This window comes from Schistocerca serialis, chromosome 5, assembly GCF_023864345.2.
Source record: "Schistocerca serialis cubense isolate TAMUIC-IGC-003099 chromosome 5, iqSchSeri2.2, whole genome shotgun sequence".
Taxonomy (NCBI): Eukaryota; Metazoa; Arthropoda; class Insecta; order Orthoptera; family Acrididae; genus Schistocerca; species Schistocerca serialis.
The window spans coordinates 481,462,422-481,482,832 of record NC_064642.1 but is presented as its reverse complement, the minus strand read 5'-3'; the positions used below and the strand labels follow the sequence as shown (position 1 = coordinate 481,482,832).

At 37.7% G+C, this 20,411-nt stretch overlaps 1 protein-coding gene across 1 annotated transcript in view; it reads right to left on the bottom strand.

Annotated features, from left to right (window-relative positions):
* LOC126481113 (glutamyl-tRNA(Gln) amidotransferase subunit A, mitochondrial) overlaps positions 1–20,411 on the bottom strand; it is a 154,408-nt gene that overhangs the window by 70,408 nt on the left and 63,589 nt on the right. The window contains exon 5 of the mRNA XM_050104646.1: positions 9,874–10,049. Within this exon, the coding sequence (XP_049960603.1) occupies positions 9,874–10,049 (176 nt within the window). The remainder of the gene's footprint in view (positions 1–9,873; positions 10,050–20,411) is intronic.

The following is a 20,411-nucleotide window of genomic DNA, read 5'->3' as shown; positions in this document are numbered from 1 at the left end:
GCACCTTAGTGTAAATTGGTTGGCTACAAATGACAGATGTACTGCAATATGATGGCTATGGTTTGAGTTAAACATTACACTACCCTTACTCTTCACTGTGCCTGAATGCAAAAGTTCAGCAGTCAACAGTTGTGGCATTGTTAGATTGGGAAGCCCATCCACGATGGCAAGGGACAAATTAGTTTTTAACTGTCCCGAGGCCATTAACGGCAATAAAGGCAAAATTTCATGCAACTTACCCAAGACATGATCAATATGCTGTCCACCATTTTCTGTCACAAGTTGAAATCAAGAAACAGCAAGTCCCACAACAGATTCCAGTGTCTCAGGAGTCACGTTCAGAACATGTTGCACAATGTGTGCCTTCAATTCAACTTTATTCACAATGAGAGCATTGAACACAAAGTATTTCAGATAACCCCATAGCCAGAAGTCACAGGCATTAAGATCAGGTGATCTGCATGGCCAGGCTGTCACCAAATGACAGTTAATGATTCTAGTATTTCCCAAATGCCTCTGCAGCAGCCATTTCACTGGCTAAGCAATGTGTGCAGGAGCACGATCTTGCATAAAAATTATCCTACCCACACATCCACACTGTTGAAGGGTTGGAGTGACGTTAGTGCACTAAAGGCTCTCACAGCATTTACCATTTATAGTACAGGTAACAGGATCTCCTGAAAAAAAAAAAATACGGCAATATGATTAACAATGGCCTCAACACGCACCCACTGTTGCCTTTGCAGAATGAAGTGGTACTGGTTGATGTGCGTGTGGATTTTGTTAGATTAGATTAGATTAGATTAGATTAGCACTTGTTCCATAGATCATGAATACGACACTTCGTAATGATGTGGAACGTGTCAGGTAAAAAGGTGTCTATACAAGATATTACATTACACAAAATATTACATGACACTTAATATTGTTTTTATTTTTATTTATTTATTTATTTATTTTTTTTTTTTTTTTTTGGGTGGGGTTGTGGAAATTACCCACTTGCTATATCCAAAGATTCATCTAATGAGTAGAAGGAGTTGTCATTACAAAATTCTTTTAATTTCTCTTTAAATGCACTATGGCTATCTGTCAGACTTTGTATGCTATTAGGTAAGTGACCAAAGACTTTTGTGGCAACGTAATTTACCCCCTTCTGAGCCAAAGTTAGAGTTAACCTCGAGTAGTGAAGATCATCCTTTCTCCTAGTGTTGTAGCCGTGTACACTGCTGTTACTTTTGAATTTGTTCGGATTGTTAATAACAAATTTCGTAAGTGAATATATATATTATATATATTGTGAGGCTACAGCGAAGATCTCTAGCTCTTTCAATAAGTGTCTGCAGGATGATCTCGTGTTGCCCACATTCTGCAATTCTGGGCATTGACATGATTGACATGCCCTTGGAGATGGAAATGGGCTTCATTGGCCACAGAATGTTCCATGGCCATTCATTGTCCGCTTACATTTGATCACGAAATTTCAGAGCAAATATCTGTCTTGTTGGCATGTCAGCATGAAGCAAACTCCTGAACATGTGTGATTTTGTATGAAGAGCAGTGTAGGATGTTTCACATGATTTTATGCACTTTGTTTGCAGGCACGCTCAATGTTCAGGCAATTCCCCAGCACTACATTTTCGCACACCATCACTCAACCACTAATGCAATGCTGTGGCCACTATATCCGACACACACTGAATCAACTGTTTTCCTCCCTCTGTCACACTGCACTCCAAAAAGAATCTGTCTTTCTGAATTTTGTAATCATTTTCTCCAGACCCTCAGCAGACACTGGACCAATGCCTTTTTCCATACCCTTGAGTGTCCACAACTTCTGAAGGGCTACTGGTGTACAGTCAGCATACCTGTAAAATAGCTTTAGCAGTGTGCAATCCTTCATGGAGACAGTCATGTTGGGCATCTTGGACGCAACTGGAGGAACAGCTGTGTGCCGTGCATCAGTTGGTGTATTTTCTGACGCTTACAGCACCATTTATTAGTCTAATTTTTGTTGTTATTTTTTTCCCCATGAGGTTTCCACCATGTCAATAATACAGGGTGATTCAAAAAGAATACCACAACTTTAGGAATTTAAAACTCTGCAATGACAAAAGGCAGAGCTAAGCACTATCTGTCGGCGAATTAAGGGAGCTATAAAGTTTCATTTAGTTGTACATTTGTTCGCTTGAGGCGCTGTTGACTAGGCGTCAGCGTCAGTTGATGCTAAGATGGCAACTGCTCAACAGAAAGCTTTTTGTGTTATTGAGTACGGCAGAAGTGAATCGACGACAGTTGTTCAGCGTGCATTTCGAACGAAGTATGGTGTTAAACCTCCTGATAGGTGGTGTATTAAACGTGGTATAAACAGTTTACAGAGAATGGGTGTTTGTGCAAAGGGAAAAGTTCTGGACGGCCGAGAACGAGTGATGAAAATGTAGCACGCATCCAGCAAGCATTTGTTCGCAGCCCAGGAATTGGCTGTTCCCTCAGCTCGAACAAGAAGCACAACAATTCATATTTCAGCAGGATGGAGCGCCACCACATTGGCACTTATCTGTCTGTAACTATCTGAACGTCAACTACCCGAGGCGATGGATCGGCCGCCAGGCAGCCTGTGACAGAGCACTTCATCACTAGCCTCCAAGAAGCCCTGATCTTACCCCCTGCGATTTTTTCTTATGGGGGTATGTTAAGGATATGGTGTTTCGGCCACCTCTCCCAGCCACCATTGATGATTTGAAACGAGAAATAACAGCAGCTATCCAAACTGTTATGCCTGATATGCTACAGAGAGTGTGGAACGAGTTGGAGTATCGGGTTGATATTGCTCGAGTGTCTGGAGGGGGCCATATTGAACATCTCTGAACTTGTTTTTGAGTGAAAAAAAAAACCTTTTTAAATACTCTTTGTAATGATGTATAACAGAAGGTTATATTATGTTTCTTTCATTAAATACACATTTTTAAAGTTGTGGCATTCTTTTTGAATCACCCTGTATACTGTTCAAAGTTGACATCTTTCTGAGCAGTGGTTCTCTTTTTACAGTGCTTTGAAACTGGAATTTTAATTATTGATACACACACACACACACACACACACACACACACACACACACACACACACACACACACACACAGATTACAGGGTGCATAATAAAAATGTACACACACTTTGAACTGTCACAGACAATTTTCCGTTCTACAAGGTTAAAAATCTGTGAGAAAGTAATGTTATGTTTCTTCAACAGGTGGCAGCAGTGGCAAGGAAGTAACTGCAACATGGCGGACATGTGTTTGAGCTTTGAAGCGCGGAAGTAGATAATTAAGTGGTACTGGAAGTTTGAGGATGTAGCTGTGGTTCGAAGACAGTGGAGAAGTGAGTATGGTACAGAACCACCTTCAAGGTTAACAATTACACGTCTACGAGACAAATTCGAAATTCATGGAACAATGTGTGATGTGCATACAGGTTGATCAGGGCGACCTCGTACAGCTACAAGTGATGATTCCACAACTACGGTCTTGGAACTGTTTCACCGTTCGCCTCAAAAATCTTCAAGGCAAGCGGCACGAGAGAGTAATGTAAGTGCTAGTAGTGTGCTACGCATTCTGAAGAAAGGCAAGTTTCGTGTGTACATTCCAAGGCTGGTGAAGCAGCTAAGTGACAACAATCCAGATCGAAGGTTAGAATCTTGTGAATGGGTTCAGGAGATGGTGAGATGTGACCTGGGATTTATGGGTAGCATAATTTGGTCGGATGAAGCCCAATACAAACTCAATGGAACTGTCAATAGGCACAATTGTGTGTACTGCGCTGAAGATAATTCTCACACTGCAGTTAAAAAGGCTGTGAATTTGCCTGGTTTAAATGTGTGGTATGGCTTGTCTGCAAGGGGATTCATTGGGCCTTTCCGCTTTGAAGGTACTGTTACTGGAGAAACTTACCTAACAATAATTGCTGACTCCATATTCCCTGCCATTCGTGCATTATACAGTAATGATGAGTTTTATTTCCAACAAGATGGCACCCCGCCGCACTATCATAGGGGCGTACGAGCATACCTGGATCACAATGTGCCAGGCCAGTGGATAGGACACAGGTGACCAATCGAGTTTCTTGCACGTTCTCCAGACCTCACGCCACTGGATTTCTTCTTATGGGGCACACTAAAAGATTATGTTTACAAGCGTAAACCACGCAACCTGGACACACTTTGAATGAGATTAAGGCGGTGGGTGCACAAATCTCATTGGACACTTTGGTATGATGTACGGAGTCAGTGGTGAATAGTACTCAGAAATGTATTGATGCTGAAGGCCACCAGTTTGAACATTAACCACATTGTCAAAGTACATTTATTTTTCCAATTGGAGTTTAAGCTTTCCATTTCCAGAAATTTAACATTGCAGAACAGGAAATAAATTTTCTATGACACTTCAAAGTGTATATACATTTTTTTGACGCACCCTGTATATTGATATTCACATATCAATATACAGATTGAATAACATCGGGGATAGACTACAAGCCTGTCTCACTCCCTTCCCAACCACTGCTTCGCTTTCGTGCCCCTCGACTCATAACTGCCACCTGGTTTCTGTACAAATTGTAAATAGCCTTTAACTCCCTGTATTTGACCCCTGCCACCTTCACAATTTGAAAGAGAATATTCCAGTCAACACTGTCAAAAGCTTTCTCTAAGTCTACAAATGCTAGAAACATAGATGTGCCTTTCCTTAATCTATTTTCTAAGATAAGTTGTAGGGTCAGCATTGCCTCAGGTGTTCCAACATTTCTATGGAATCCAAATTGATCTTCCCCGAGATCGGCTCCTACCAGTTTTTCCATTTGTCTGTAAAGAATTCCGTGTTAGTATTTTGCAGCTGTGGCTTATTAAACTGATAGTTCGGTAATTTTCACATGTGTCAACACCTGCTTTCTTTGGGATTTGAATTATTATATTCTTCTTGAAGTCTGAGGGTTTTTCGCCTGTCTCATACATCTTGCTCACTAGATGGTAGAGTTTTGTTAAGCCTGGCTCTCCTAAGGCTGTTAGTAGCTCTAATGGAATGTTGTATACTCCTGGGGCCTTGTTTCTACTTAGGTCTTTCAGTGCTCTGTCAAACTCTTCACGCAGTATCATATCTCCCATTTCATCTTCATCTACATTCTCTTCCATTTCCTCAAGAACATCGCCCTTGTATAGACCCTCTATATACTCCTCCCATCTTTCTGTTTTCCCTTCTTTGCTTAGAACTGGGTTTCTATCTGAGGTCTTGATATTCTTGCAAGTGGTTCTCTTTTCTCCAAAGGTCTCTTTAATTTTCCTGTAGGCAGTATCCATCTTACCCCAAGTGATATGTGCCCCTACATTCTTACACCTGTCCTCGAACCATCCCTGCTTGGCCATTTTGCACTTCCTGTCGATCTCATTTTTGAGATATTTGTATTCCTTTTTGCCTGCTTCATTTACTGCATTTTTATATTTTCTCCTTTCATCAATTAAATTCAATATCTCTTCTGTTACCCAAAGATTTCTATTAGCCCTCGTCTTTTTACCTACTTGATCCTCTGCTACCTTCACTATTTCATCTCTCAAAGCTACCCATTCTTCTTCTACTGTATTTCTTTCCCCCATTCTTGTCAGTTGTTCCCTAATGCTCTCCCTGAAGCTCTCTACAACCTCTGGTTCTTTCAGTTTATCCAGGTACCATCTCATCAAATTCCCACCTTTTTGCAGTTTCTTCAGTTTTAATCTACAGTTCATAACCAATAGATTGTGGTCAGAGTCCATATCTGCCCCTGGAAATGTCTTACAATTTAAAACCTGGTTCCTAAATCTCTGTCTTACCATTATATAATCTATCTGATACCTTGATATGGGATATGGGGATATGGGATGAAGGGGCATCAGAAACTTTTAAGAATATAAGAGGGACACTAGTGAAAGCACCTATACTGAATAACTATGTGATGTATGAACCATTTAAGTTAGCAACTGCCATGTCAGAATACAGTGTCACTTTGGAATTATTTAAAGGAGAATGGAATCTTGAAAGTGGTGAATATAAGACTACTGCTTTCACAAGTTGAAGCCTTAACAACCATGAATTAAATTACACAACTACAACAAGGATATGCTAGCTATTGCTGGGAGCATACAAAAATTCCAAAAGTTAATTTGGGGATCCACTATCATTATCTGTATTGACCATAAAGCTTTAGCACTCCTGATGGAAAGCACACTATTACATATCCGTCTAATGAGAAGGGCCTTGTTTTTATGAGAATTCCAAGAAGAAATAAATTCCATAAAGGGTTCTCATAACCAAGTATTGAGGGATGTGGTATCATTTTTGCGATTAATTTTTTTTACCCTCAAATTTTACACCAATAAAGAGGTGAGGACATTAGCAATCAGAAATAAGGCATATGAAGAAGTGCTCCTTAGTCGCCCAGTATTACCCCAGACTTTAACAGTTGACCCGCATCCTTTATCATGGCTTTGATTACCTATCATCATGCACCGAAGTAAGGGACATTCTACCCAAGATTCTTCCCACTCCCCCTAAAATAGTGTTCTCTGCCCACCCAATCCCTCCAAAACATCATAATCCATCCCTATGCCACTCCCAAACACAAATGCTTGCCACAGGGATCATATCCCTGTGCAAGACCTAGGTCCAAGACCTGTCCAATACCCTTCCTATTCCAGCCCTGTCACAGGCATATCCTAACTCAACAGAGGCTGGGCCACCAGTGTAAGCAGCTGTGTCATATACCAGCTCTGCTGCAATCATTACGCAGCCCTTTTACATTGGTATGACTGCCAACCAGCTGTCCAACAGGATGAACAGCCATTGCCAAACTGCAGGAGAGAGCATAGTAGACCACCCTGTGGCACAACAAGCAGCTAAACATAACATTGTTTATTTCACTGGCTGCTTCCCAAACTGGGCCATCTAAATCCTCCTCTTCACCAACAGCTTTTCTGAACTGTGCAGGTGGAAGTTATCTTTACAACTTTTTCTCCATTCCCGAAACTACACACCTGCCCGTTTTTCCCCTTCCCTGTTCCTCACCTCCTACCTCCTCCCCCCCCCCCCCCCCCCAAGCAACACTCCCTGCCCCCCAGCCAACTGATGCTATGCCAGCCAGTCTTGTCATGTCTCAATCTAGTCCCTGCACACTCTGCCAAGCAGCGTTCGTCTCCCCACCATACTCTGCTATCACTCCCCCTTTCCTGCCCCACTTCAGATTGATGCTCAAGATAACAGTTGCAGTCTGGTCTGGGCTGCATGTGATAGTGATCAAGTGTGCACAGGTGTGCTTGCTTGTGTGAATGTTTGTGTTTTCTTTTCTGAAGAAGCCTTTGGCTGAGAGCTAGACGTGTAACAGATCTTTCATTGTGCCTGTCATCAGCTCAACAAGTCATTGTTATTGTGAGTAGCACTCTATCAATGCCTCAAGATGTATTGCCTCAATAGAACTTGTTTTAGCCAAGTTATATCATAAATTTCTTTTGTCATTGACTCAATTCAGTAACTCTTCATTACTTAAACCATTTGCCCATATAATATTCACCGCAAATTCTTTGCTGCTCAGTCTGCATTCCAAGCAAACTATGTACAGGACTTTATGCGTATCCCCACTAGTGTTTATTTCATACATCATTAGACGATCAGCCAAAGGGAATCTTAAATCACCACAGGAAAATGTCAAAACGTAAAGCTCGTCGCTAAAATGTCTTGAAGGCACTGATATCGAAGCTGTGTGTGTGTGTGTGTGTGTGTGTGTGTGTGTGTGTGTGTGTGTGTGTGTGTGTGTGAGAGAGAGAGAGAGAGAGAGAGAGAGAGAGAGAGAGAGAGAGAGAAGTTTTTGTATGTGATTTATGTAAAGTGAGAGCTGAATCCATGCTTTACTCAATCTCCAGTTTCTGCCAGTTTTGATTAAATTATCCAGACACAAATTCCGATTGCATCCTTTACTACACTATTTCTGAAATTTGCCACTTGTACCATGACACTGGTACCTTCACATTTCATTTCATGCTCACAACTGAATTAGTGTTCGGCTACAGCTGATTGCACTGACAGCTTGAATCTTAACACTAGGCTTCTTTACCCCTCTGTTCAGTAGTGATCCAACACTCCTCTTTGATTTTCCCCAGCCAATACCTCTCTTCCTTCCCTTACTACCGCATCTTCTTCTCATCGCCATCCACTTCCTCTTCCCTTTCTACAAAACTGTCTTGAAGTCTCTCCTTTCTACAGTTATTCTGTAATTTAGTTCCATCTTCCAAGCCTTCCCTTCTTTGCTTAGTACTGGCCTCTCATCTAAAATCTTTAAATGTTCACACACTTACTGATTTTTCCACCAAAGGTTTTTTACTTTCCCTACAGTCAGGCTTGCACCTACAGTTTCACATTTCTCCTCTAGCCATTCAAATTTCATAATTCTGCTCCTCATGTCAATCTTATTTTTTTTAGACATCTGCATAATCTTTTGCCTGTTTCATTTACTGTATGTCTACATCCTCCCCTTTCATAAATTAAATTTAATATCTCATGCATTACTCAAGGATTCTAGTGAGACTTGTCTTTTTTTCCTAGTTGTTCCTAGGCAGGTTTCAGTAAATTGTCGCTCAAAGCTACCCATTCACCTTCTGTTTATTTGTTTTGCCTATGTAAGTCAATTATTGCCTAATAGTTCCTTTGAAACTCTCAACAACCTCTGGCTGTATCAGTGTATTCAGACACCATTTTCATAATTTCTGAGCTTCCTGCAAATTCTTTAGCTAAAACTGACATTTCATAACTAATGAACTATGGCCACACTCCACAACTGCTCCTGGAAAGTTTCTTCAGTTTAAAATTATATCGGAAGCCTTCAGGTGTTTACAGATCTCTTCCTCATATAAATCCACCTTCAACCACTTATAAAACCACCTACACGAGTCCTAAATCCAGTCTTTGCAATGACTGAATTGCGATCTGTCCAAACACTACTAAAGCACTTCTGGATTATTCCATGAAAAGTGAAGGTTTTGTTAAGTCCATAACACTTCCTATTCTTTTGTTTAGTGGCAAATCATCACACTTGTATCATCAAACCTTTGCTGTATATTGTTCAGGTTCAGGACTGTGTGTTTTTTATGGCAATACTTCAATGTCAATTGTTCAGCTGTTACATCTGTTACAATGAAATAACACTTTCCATTTCATTCCAACCCCCCCCCCCCCCCCCCCCAGTCCATCTGGTACTATTTTTACTTCTCTTATTTGTCCTAGTCTCGAATACTCGTATTCCATTACTATTAAATTTTTGTCTCTATACAGTCATTTCAGAATTATTTTCTCTTCGCAGATTAATAAAGAATTCTAAGCAGAAGCAACAGGCCATCATTTATATGTTAGCATGGGTACAGAGTCATCTTTCTGACATCTAAGAAGACTACAGAGTGTGAACAAAGATGATGCAGTTGACAAGAAAAATTTGTGCAGGTGGGTGAAGAAGTTTAGAGATGAGGCAACTACAATTAAAGGAAAGAAGCACAGTGGCTGTGATGGAGGAGGTATGAAGTATAATAAAAGTATACATGGAGGGTCACTAATGATATGGGAGTGAATGAATAACTTACATCTGTTGATGAAGCGACAAATACTTTCGCTTTGCTTCAACAAAGACCTCATATGCTACTGAAATCAACATACCTCAGCCAGATATTATGCGAAGGGCCAACAGAAGTACTCAACTGACACACACACACACACACACACACACACACACACACACACACACATCAGACATGGATCACTAATACCTTAGCTATAAATGCTAGTAAATATATACAGAAAATCATATTACACTTACTAAACATTGTTACTGCATCATCAACTGTTCTGGTAAGTATGCCTGGCACATCCATTGAATTTACAAGAGGTATGAGACCATACCTCGACAGCGAACCATATGTAGGTTTAAAACCTACAATGCCACAGTATGCCGCAGGATTGCGCACAGAGCCACCTGTATCTGAGCCCAGTGCCCTGCAACAAAAAGACAGATCACAGAAAGGATCCATAGTTGATTCCTTATCCAGCTTGTTATTTTTGCACAAATCTATTTACAATGTCCTTATTTGTGCCTGAGTCCCTCCTAATTACAATAGCTATATTATACACATAGCCTCACAGGTAAATATTCCTTTTCTTAATCTCTCTTTAACTACGTAGTTTTTATTTTAAAACCAGTGTACAGTCACAGCCTCGCCCTGATTGTAGTGCTGTTAATGCGCAGAATGAAAATGGCTGAGGCTGCTTTATGATTCATAGTGAAACACACGTGTGGAATAAGTTAAAAAGTGCCGAGAAATAGGCTGTTCTTAATGTTTTCCGTAAATTTATGGAGATAATCAGCTTTGAAGTTTTCCTAGTCACTGTGTGTATTTCAGTTGATACATACACAACAATCATACGTATAGCGCAGTCAGTAGTGTAGTGGAATGTTAACTAAATACAGTTTTTTCTCATCTTAATTATCGATGTTTCATGAAAGACTTTTCATAAAAGTTACTTAAATTAAGAAAACATAACAATTTTATTTTTAAGGCAAAAATGAAAAACCAAATTCTCTTTATTTGGACTATGACCATTTTTTTATACCACAGAGGTGCGTGAGTATGTAGAAACGTGAATAACAATCATTTTCACAGCATCGAGCACATCATACAAATTCTATATTTTTTCTTTTGATACTGTACCACTACAATATGAACCCAACAGAACTGATCTGGAGCCAAGTTGCGGGATTTGGCCTGGGAAGTAACAAGACTATTAAGTTGCCAGATGTACTGGAACTAACGTGCGCAGCTTTTTCACATGTCACTGTGTAATGGTACTTGACTTCCGCAAACTTATAATTTACGATCGCGCACGCAGAAGCGCGCTGCGCCAGCGACCGATTTTATAATTTTTTTTTTTTTTTTTTTGCGTAGGTTTTTGTTTTTAAGAACTAATGGAGGACTCTCTCTCTTGTCTTGATACGAAAGACGTGTATTTTTCCGCGCTGTGTTGAATGTGCATTTGGGTGAAAATTAAAATCACATTACAAAGCGAGGTTGTTTCAATAGCTAATGAGGAGAAGATAATAAAAGGTAACACCACAATTGGCGTCCTGGTGACAATCTTCGGATTTGATACAAGTGCAGTTATTATAAATTTTGGACATTTTATCTAATTTTAACCACTTAATAGCATCAGAAACTGAATTTGGACTAAGTCTCATTCATTTCAATTGTAATGTTACGTGCATGAAATTTACAACAATATTGTTTTCCCTGTTATTAATTCGTGTTAATTTTCATTTTCATGTTGAGGAAATTAATTTGGTAAAAAAAAAAGGGAAAGGATAACGTTCCGTAAAATAATTTGCACGGATGCGAAAGAAAAATTTTGGATTGAAAATTGTATATTTGACGCTACATTTGCAACATAAGACTGGGGGGAAAAAAAAAAAAAAAAAAAAAAAAAAAAAAAAAAATGGTGAGTACAGAAATTTACATTTTTTCCAGTTTCAAGCAGCCATCTGTACTTCCTTTATTCCGATCCATTTATTTCGAAATTATTTTTTCAAATTGTAGTTAAAATCGATTTACTACTATTATTGCAAATGATAAGTGAAGAGCATATTCACAGTCATTTATTTGTGAGAGTGAAATTTCAGTACCACTTTAATAATTCAATTTATAATTAGAAATCATATAGAAATATCCATTTCCATAAGAGAAATTTCAGATTTCAACATATCATATTTAAATTTTTTTTTTACCATTGGAAAATTTTATTTGCAATTAATTACGAAAATCGCAAGATGGACGCTAGACGCGTAGAAATTGTTTCCGCGGACAAGCTTAGTGAAAGTGACACATTGCAAAACATGTCCGACAGTCAAATGAATATTGAACTTAATTGTGAGGATGTTCAAGACATAATTTTACCGGATCAATTAAGACAACAACCCCTATATTTAAACAGATATACAGGCGAATGGAGAGTGAGTACTACGCGACAAAACGTGACATTGACAACGTCAACTTCAGAACCTGACATCAATCAAACACGAAAAAATGACGAAACTAAGACACAGGACTCTGACATGCTCAACCAGATTCTGAAGTTACTTGGTGACCAAAACAGAAAATTTGACACTTTAGACAAAAGATTTGATGCTTTACATGGCAATTTAAAACGTGACATTGGGAAATTTGACACTAAATTCGATGAACTGACACGGGACATAAAACAAAATTTTGAAAAACAATGGAGACAAATTGCCGACTTGACAGAAACCACCAGTAGTCTTGGAAGGAAATTTACTGACTTATCAGACAAGGTTACGAGACAAGAAAAGGTATTTGTGGAATTCAGTGACACGACAAAAACTGACTTACAACGATGTAATGAGAAATTGTTAACAGTAGTTTTTGAACAACAGAAAACCAGTACCCAAGTTGACGAATTACGACAGTCACACAATTCAAAACAAAGTAAGAACACTTAGACCTGACTATTACAGACCTTTCAGACAGATTAAATGATGTAACATTGGAGCAGAAATCCTTACAGGAAAAGTTAGAAAAACTTGAAGACAGAGCAGTTGTAGCATCTTTAAAGAATGACACAACTCTAGCAGAAAAACTTGTACATGAATGCAAATTATATGATGATTATTTAGATGAGAAGTTTGAGACAATGACACAGATCATTTTAGATAAGACAAAGGAACAAGTAAAGGGAGAAACAGATAATATTCAGAAAGAGGTACGTAAACTTAAAGAAAATGTAATACCAAGTTCGTCAGTGATACCAAAACCCATAACAGGCAACCAAAACATAAATGAGAATCCGAATAATGCTAGACCCAGCACACAGCAGAAAATAGAATTACCAATGAGTGATGCAAATCCCAATGAACCATTTTCAATGCTACCACAAGATCAAAATTACTATCAGACATCACCACATACTATGCACAGTTTGACACAAAATGCAGGACCCATAATACCATCGGGAGTAGCTGATGAAACATTAGTACGACATGGATACTTTCAGACATTTTCATGTGATGAGAAAGACAAAGTGCATCCGATTGTTTTCATCCGCTCTTTTGATGGTATTTTCCCGAGACATTGGTTAGAAGCCGATAAAATTTGATATGTTACAAATTTGTTACGTGGAAGAGCAGCTAAGTGGGGAGCAGCAATGAAAAGACGATGTTTAACATTTGAACAGCTTGAACGAGCATTTCTTGAGGAATTCTGGTCGATAACAGAACAGCAAAGTTTAAAACGAGAAGTATACAATCCAGAAATTTACAACCCGAAGAAAGAGACTTTACGTCAATACTTTGAACGCTCCCTAGACAAAACATTATATTGGACAAAACCAGCAGGACAAAACCAGCAGATTTACCAGACGTAATTAGAACACTTAAAAGCCACTTACCATTTCCTTACTGTGATAAATTAATAGGAGTGTCCGAGGACAACATAAAGAATTTTTTTCAGTTATGTTGATGAGATAGATGTTGTTTACAGAGATGAGATCAGGAATTTCAAACAATTGTATCCAATCCATCCAAGCAATTCGCGTACGCACAACAGAAATGACAGAGGCTATTGGAATCCGCCTCCGACACCACAACAAAACACTCAAAGAAACAATTCGCACTACACTGGGACAAATCCATTCAATATTAGGAGAAACAACTCGCAGCATTGGCAAGGAAACAGTAATTATTACTATAATGGTTATCCGAACAGTAATTACAATCAGAACAATAAGTTATATTCAAAATAACAACAACAGAAGAAGGAACCGAAATCATAGAGATCAAAAAAGAGAGGATAACAGGTACCATCCAGGATATTTTCAGAGAAACAACATCCAAACATGTATTGCAGGAATAACAGTAATGACAATACCAGTTACAGTCACGGGCGAAATAATATATGGGGAAATCACAATGGACCACCGCCACGACACATGCAATACAGCAACCCTCAATTCGTACCTAACAGAACTCCCAATGTGACGCGAGGTAATGTCAACAACCAAACAGCTGATACTTGGGTGACGCGCGACAGAAATGTTAATATTATTGAGTTGGGCAATGAACCCAACCCGCAGCAACAACCGAATTTGCCGGAAAACGGACGACGACCGAGCTAAGCGCTCGAGTTACGGTCGATAGGGAGCAGAGCGCAACGGAACCGACGATTTATTTTCTCCGATATGATGACAGTAAGAAAATAGAAAAAGAATTATATCAGGATGTAGATTTTAATAGTACCAGTAAAACGGAGAAGATAATTAATATGATATACAGTTATGATGAGCCTACATTTAAGTTATACAGATACTTACAATCTAATGAATGCGGGTAAGTCTAGAAAGCAATGTGAACCATCCAATAGTTAATAAGATATTTGGTTATAAGAGGAGTTGCTATTGAGGCGTATATACATTAGAGGAGGCATATACACATTAGAGGAGGCAGAGAACTGAACAGAATTATTTTCTTTAGGAGGCATGTGATAATAGTAATGTTGATATGAGTGATGTGAGTGACTGAATGAGATGAGTGAATGTAATTTTAGTTTAATAAGAGGATAAATAGTAATATGGAGAGAGGTAAATGGAATATAAGATGAGAAAAGGGTATTATTATTGTTGTTGTTGTTGAAGTAAAAAGTAAGTGGTGATGAATAAGAGGATATATATATATATATATATATATATATATATATATATATATATATATATATATATATATATATATATATATATATATATATATATATATATATAATGGAAGGAAACATTCCACGTGGGAAAAATTATATATAAAAACAAAGATGAGGTGACTTACCGAACAAAAGCGCTGGCAGGTCGATAGACACACAAACAATTTTTTTTCTTCGTGGCAAAGTGATACTTCCAGCGTGTCTATCGACCTGCCAGCGCTTTTGTTCGGTAAGTCACCTCATCTTTGTTTTTATATATATATATATATATATATATAATGGAAGGAAACATTCCACGTGGGAAAAAATTATATATAAAAACAAAGATGAGGTGACTTACCGAACAAAAACGCTGGCAGGTCGATAGACACACAAACAAACACAAACATACACACAAAATTCAAGCTTTCGCAACAAATTGTTGCCTCATCAGGAAAGAGGGAAGGAGAGGGGAAGACGAAAGGAAGTGGGTTTTAAAGGAGAGGGTAAGGAGTCATTCCAATCCCGAGATATGGTAATATGGAATATAATCCCGGGATTGGAATGACTCCTTACCCTCTCCTTTAAAACCCACTTCCTTTCGTCTTCCCCTCTCCTTCCCTCTTTCCTGATGAGGCAACAATTTGTTGCGAAAGCTTGAATTTTGTGTGTATGTTTGTGTTTGTTTGTGTGTCTATCGACCTGCCAGCGTTTTTGTTCGGTAAGTCACCTCATCTTTGTTTTTTATATATATATATATATATATATATATATATATATATATATATATATATATATATATTTTCAGACATTTTCATGTGATGAGAAAGACAAGGTGCATCCGATTGTTTTCATCCGCTCTTTTGATGGTATTTTCCCGAGACATTGGTTAGAAGCCGATAAAATTTGATATGTTACAAATTTGTTACGTGGAAGAGCAGCTAAGTGGGGAGCAGCAAGGAACAAGTAAAGGGAGAAACAGATAATATTCAGAAAGAGGTACGTAAACTTAAAGAAAATGTAATACCAAGTTCGTCAGTGATACCAAAACCCATAACAGGCAACCAAAACATAAATGAGAATATATATATAATGCTGAGGAATAAGTATATGTTATTTTGTGAAGAATGAGTAATGGATAGGTGAGAATGTTATGAGTAATTGAGAATATGTTGGGAGGAGAGAAACTAGATTTGAACGCTATATCACATGTACTCATGGAATACAGAATGAAAGTAGTGGAAAGAATATTATTTACTGAAAGATTGGTATGCCTGAGATAATAACTTATGTGGTGTCTTATATATTCTTATAACTAAAGGTGAAAGTATAGATTTATGTGGAAAGAATTATTTACAGCAGCCACTGTTGGAAATATACCAGAAGATTTAAATCTATAACACTTTTAACACTAATCTAATGGGAACTTGTAATGAAATTTTTGGAGTTATGTAGGCTTGACACTTCAGATTGGAAGAATTATTTAAGAGAACATATTTAGCAGTCACCTAATGACATAATTAAAGCTCATCTACTGAACTGAACTGATGCACCATTAAATAGAAAGGAGAATATGGAGAAAACAAAACGTCAGTCCTCTGTTGCGGCTCATACTCTCATCCCTCCCTTAGAAAAATTTATACATGTTGATGAAATATTTGACAGTATATAATTCGTGATTATCTGACAGTATGGAGAGACATACACAAATATTTATTTATGAATAGAATTTTACAGGTACCACAAGGTAAATACAGAATGGATATACAGCATGGAATGCAGCAGCAATTATCTAAGAAGATTTATTTATTTAGTAAAACATTTATTTATATTGCTTGATACTCATGAAAGGAAGGAGATGAACTACACAAACTTTATAGGAACATGATTGACTTGAACTATATATAGTTCATATGTGTGGATGGATATGTGTGTGTGTGTGTGTGCGCGTGAGTGTATACCCGTCGTTTTTTCCTTTTTTTCCCCCCTAAGGTAAGTCTTTCCGCTCCCGGGATTGGAATGACTCCTTACCCTCTCCCTTAAAACCCACATCCTTTTGTCCTTCCCTCTCCTTCCCTCTTTCCTGATGAGGCAACAGTTTGTTGCGAAAGCTTGAATTTTGTGTGTATGTTTGTGTTTGTTTGTGTGTCTGTCGACCTGCCAGCACTTTCATTTGGTAAGTCACATCATCTTTATATATATATAAACATACACTTACCACACTGATGTACATACTTGTAGGATCCTAAGATATTTAGAGGGGCACCACTCTTAGAAATGGTAATAGAGGGGTACCACTCTTAGAAACAGCAATAGTGGGGACACCACACTTAGAAACGGTATTAGGTATACGAACTTTTACGTTATATTAAGTTAACATGTATTTTATTTATCATATTTTATTTTGTGTAGTCCACTGTAGGGGATGACTTTACTAGTATTTATGAAGTAGTTAGCAACCATCCCATGAACCTATCATCCTACAGAGGGCTGTCTTGAAGCTTGAAATATGTGTAAATTTTATTCCAGGAGGCAAGATGAATTTTAAGTTGAATATTCTAGCGAGTTGCCACAATTATCTTCAAATTTTGCAAGTGTAACAAAAATGTGCTATATGACAACAATGTAACTATCTCATGTAATGATTAATTGCAAAGATTTGTATATTTATGTACTTACTATATCAAGAAATGTATTTTAAGTAGATGTTAATGAGCTGCAAAGGACTTGTGCATGTAGCACATGATTCATATAAATGGAGCTGAAAATGCAAAGAAGAAACCAACGTGATGGAACACTGATCAAGCAATATTTACATAGTGTCAATATGCTTTGAAGTGTATGGTGTTGTGGAAGCCGGCAGGTCTTCAGGTTGGTGTAAAAGACAAGCTCATCACCTGTCGTAGGCAGTGAGGTGTTTCCTGTGCCCTCATTGACCATTTATACCCCGGTAGACGCCACCAAAATTCGACTGCTGGAGATCACAATTTCGTGTTGACACATTGAACAAACTTTGGATTTTCTTCAAGTCACACGCAAGAGATCCAAGCAGTACACACACACGCTCAGAATCCGATACTACATTTAAAGACATTGGAGCAATATAATAGAAATACATTACAAAGCGAGGTTGTTTCAATAGCTAATGAGGAGAAGATAATAAAGGTAACACTACAACTGCCGAATGCTGGTGGTATATAGAACGGCTCATCATAAAAGAAGAGAAAATGCAGCGCCTGGTTGGTTTGTGGATTTTGTTGTTGATAGGCTCATTATTAATATAGCAAGTGTGACATCTAGAACCGAAATGTATTTCCCGAATCCGGATAAGGAAGGAGCCAAGAGATTACCAGACGACTGACTGTAATTAATACCTTCAGTGGCTTCAGTATTCAACTATATGGTGAAATCCCTGCAGTATGCTTTTGCATTACATACAGCTCACTCAGAAAAATTACCTTATGTTTATGTTAGAAATTTTCATCACTCTTGTTTGTAATTAGAGTACTATGTTAAGAAGCATCTGGTAGTGTTGGAGTTTATCCTAATATCATTTCACTCTCCTTAAAAAAATAAAAGACATTCAAAGCTATATTGTTTCTTTGCTCGTCTCTTTTTATGTCTGAACTGCAACTGCTCACATCATTGCAGGTTAGTTGGACCAGTGCTGTCCAAGTTTAATGTTTCGGTAAAAGTGCTGTCCTGCATTATTGCTCAGTCTATGTGAACAAAATCCAATGAGATTCAAGCAAACACGGAGGAAAACATGATGTAATGTTTACATCAGGTTTATTCTTATGATGAACAGAATACAGTACCAATTCTGATATATATATTTACTTGTCTCAATGTTCTTCAGAAAAAGAATTCTTGGTCAGCAGCTAATAAGCGGAACATTAGTGGCAATAAACACGATTCTTTTCATTCTAACGTTAAGTATTACTACAGAAGTGACACCACTGGCGAAGCAGAAGTGAAACATGGGATCAATGTTTGACTGCATGGAAGGCATGGTCATATTCATGACCTCGTGGAGAAGCTGAAGTTTATGGGACATGAAGTTTATGAGAGGGCAAAGTATGGCACCAATCACATATCAAAAAAGCCTTGGTTTACAAAGGAACCAGAATATCATGCATAAGAAAAAGGATATTGTCTGAAATGGTTATAACAAAGGGAGAAGCAGAACTGATTTTATATTACAAGTAGTATTATGGTGTCTTAGCTTTCATGAGGTTGATAACTCTCAAGTAATTACTAAAATCCTGTTCTTCACATACTTGCAACATGTGAAGAGACTAAATGAATAATGTATAAATTTTCTGGTTATAAAGTCCACTTAGAACTGTACATTAAGTGTAACTGAATGAGGTAATGTATCTGTTAAGAATAATGAAGAAGAATTGCTATTAAAATGGTCTGCTTGACATGCAGCTCTTATTACTTACAAAAACTAAAAGTTAAAATCAAACAATGGTTAATTCTATAATTTTTTCAGTCAGTCAATCGGTACTGCTCTAGGTTGTTGCCAAATTTTTAAAAAAATCAAATCTGACTGTACATATCTACACAGCACAAGATAATCTTACGGCAATGTGTTCAATTGAACTTATGATTTAGTTTCATTAATTAATTTTACAAAAAAAGTCAGATTATGAGGATTACATCAAAATATGAGATAAAGGGTGTGTTTCCAGTTGACCACATCCATTAAAAGAACTGCATTAAGAACAGAGGGAATATTTCATTGGCATGACAGTGTTTTCTCTGAGTCACTGGACTGTGTTAATGTTGGTCTTTATAAGAGTTTAAATTGCATCCAATTCTTCATTTGTAATTTTGTTGAAAATTGAGTGGCCCAGGGAAACACAATGATAAGTACTACTGCCATGTATTTTGAGTTATAGGGCAATCAGCACTACCTATTATCAGCAGAAGATAATAAAGCAGGAAAAAGTTCTAATATCACTCACTCAAGAGGTGTCAGGCAATACTTCATTGTTAACAGCAGCCAGCCATGGGAACATAATGGCAAGCAACAGGTAAAATGGCTGGCACCAAGGGGGACTTGTGTACATTTTCAGAGATTTCACTAACATTTGATGTGTCGTAAGAAAACAAAGATGTTTTTAGTAATTGTGTTGCCTCTCATCAGGATCCTGAGTACATTCCCAATCAGTCAGAGTAACGCAAATTTGGAAATCTGTTGTATTTAATATGTTTCACGAACATAATGGTAACTCCATGTACATACCATTATTTTCCTGAATGCATGAAATACGAGGTTGTTACTGAATGTGTAATGGGACACCCTCCTCAAACATTACCTTTTTTTATATATATACAGAAACAGTCGATAGTAGGGATATTTTCGAATCTTGTAGAATTTCATATGCATTATATTTAAGGCTAAAATGTATAAAAAGAAATTAATTTGTTACAATTGATATGTACTAACTCTGTATGTGTGGTTAAAATTACTCTTATTTTAGAAACACTGGAAATTATGAAATATATAGCATACTTAAAATTCCTATTATTAATTCCACAATCTGACAATATTTATTAAATTTATTTCTGGACTCATTTTCAAAATAATGATATAACTTGGTGAAGATTCTTCTTT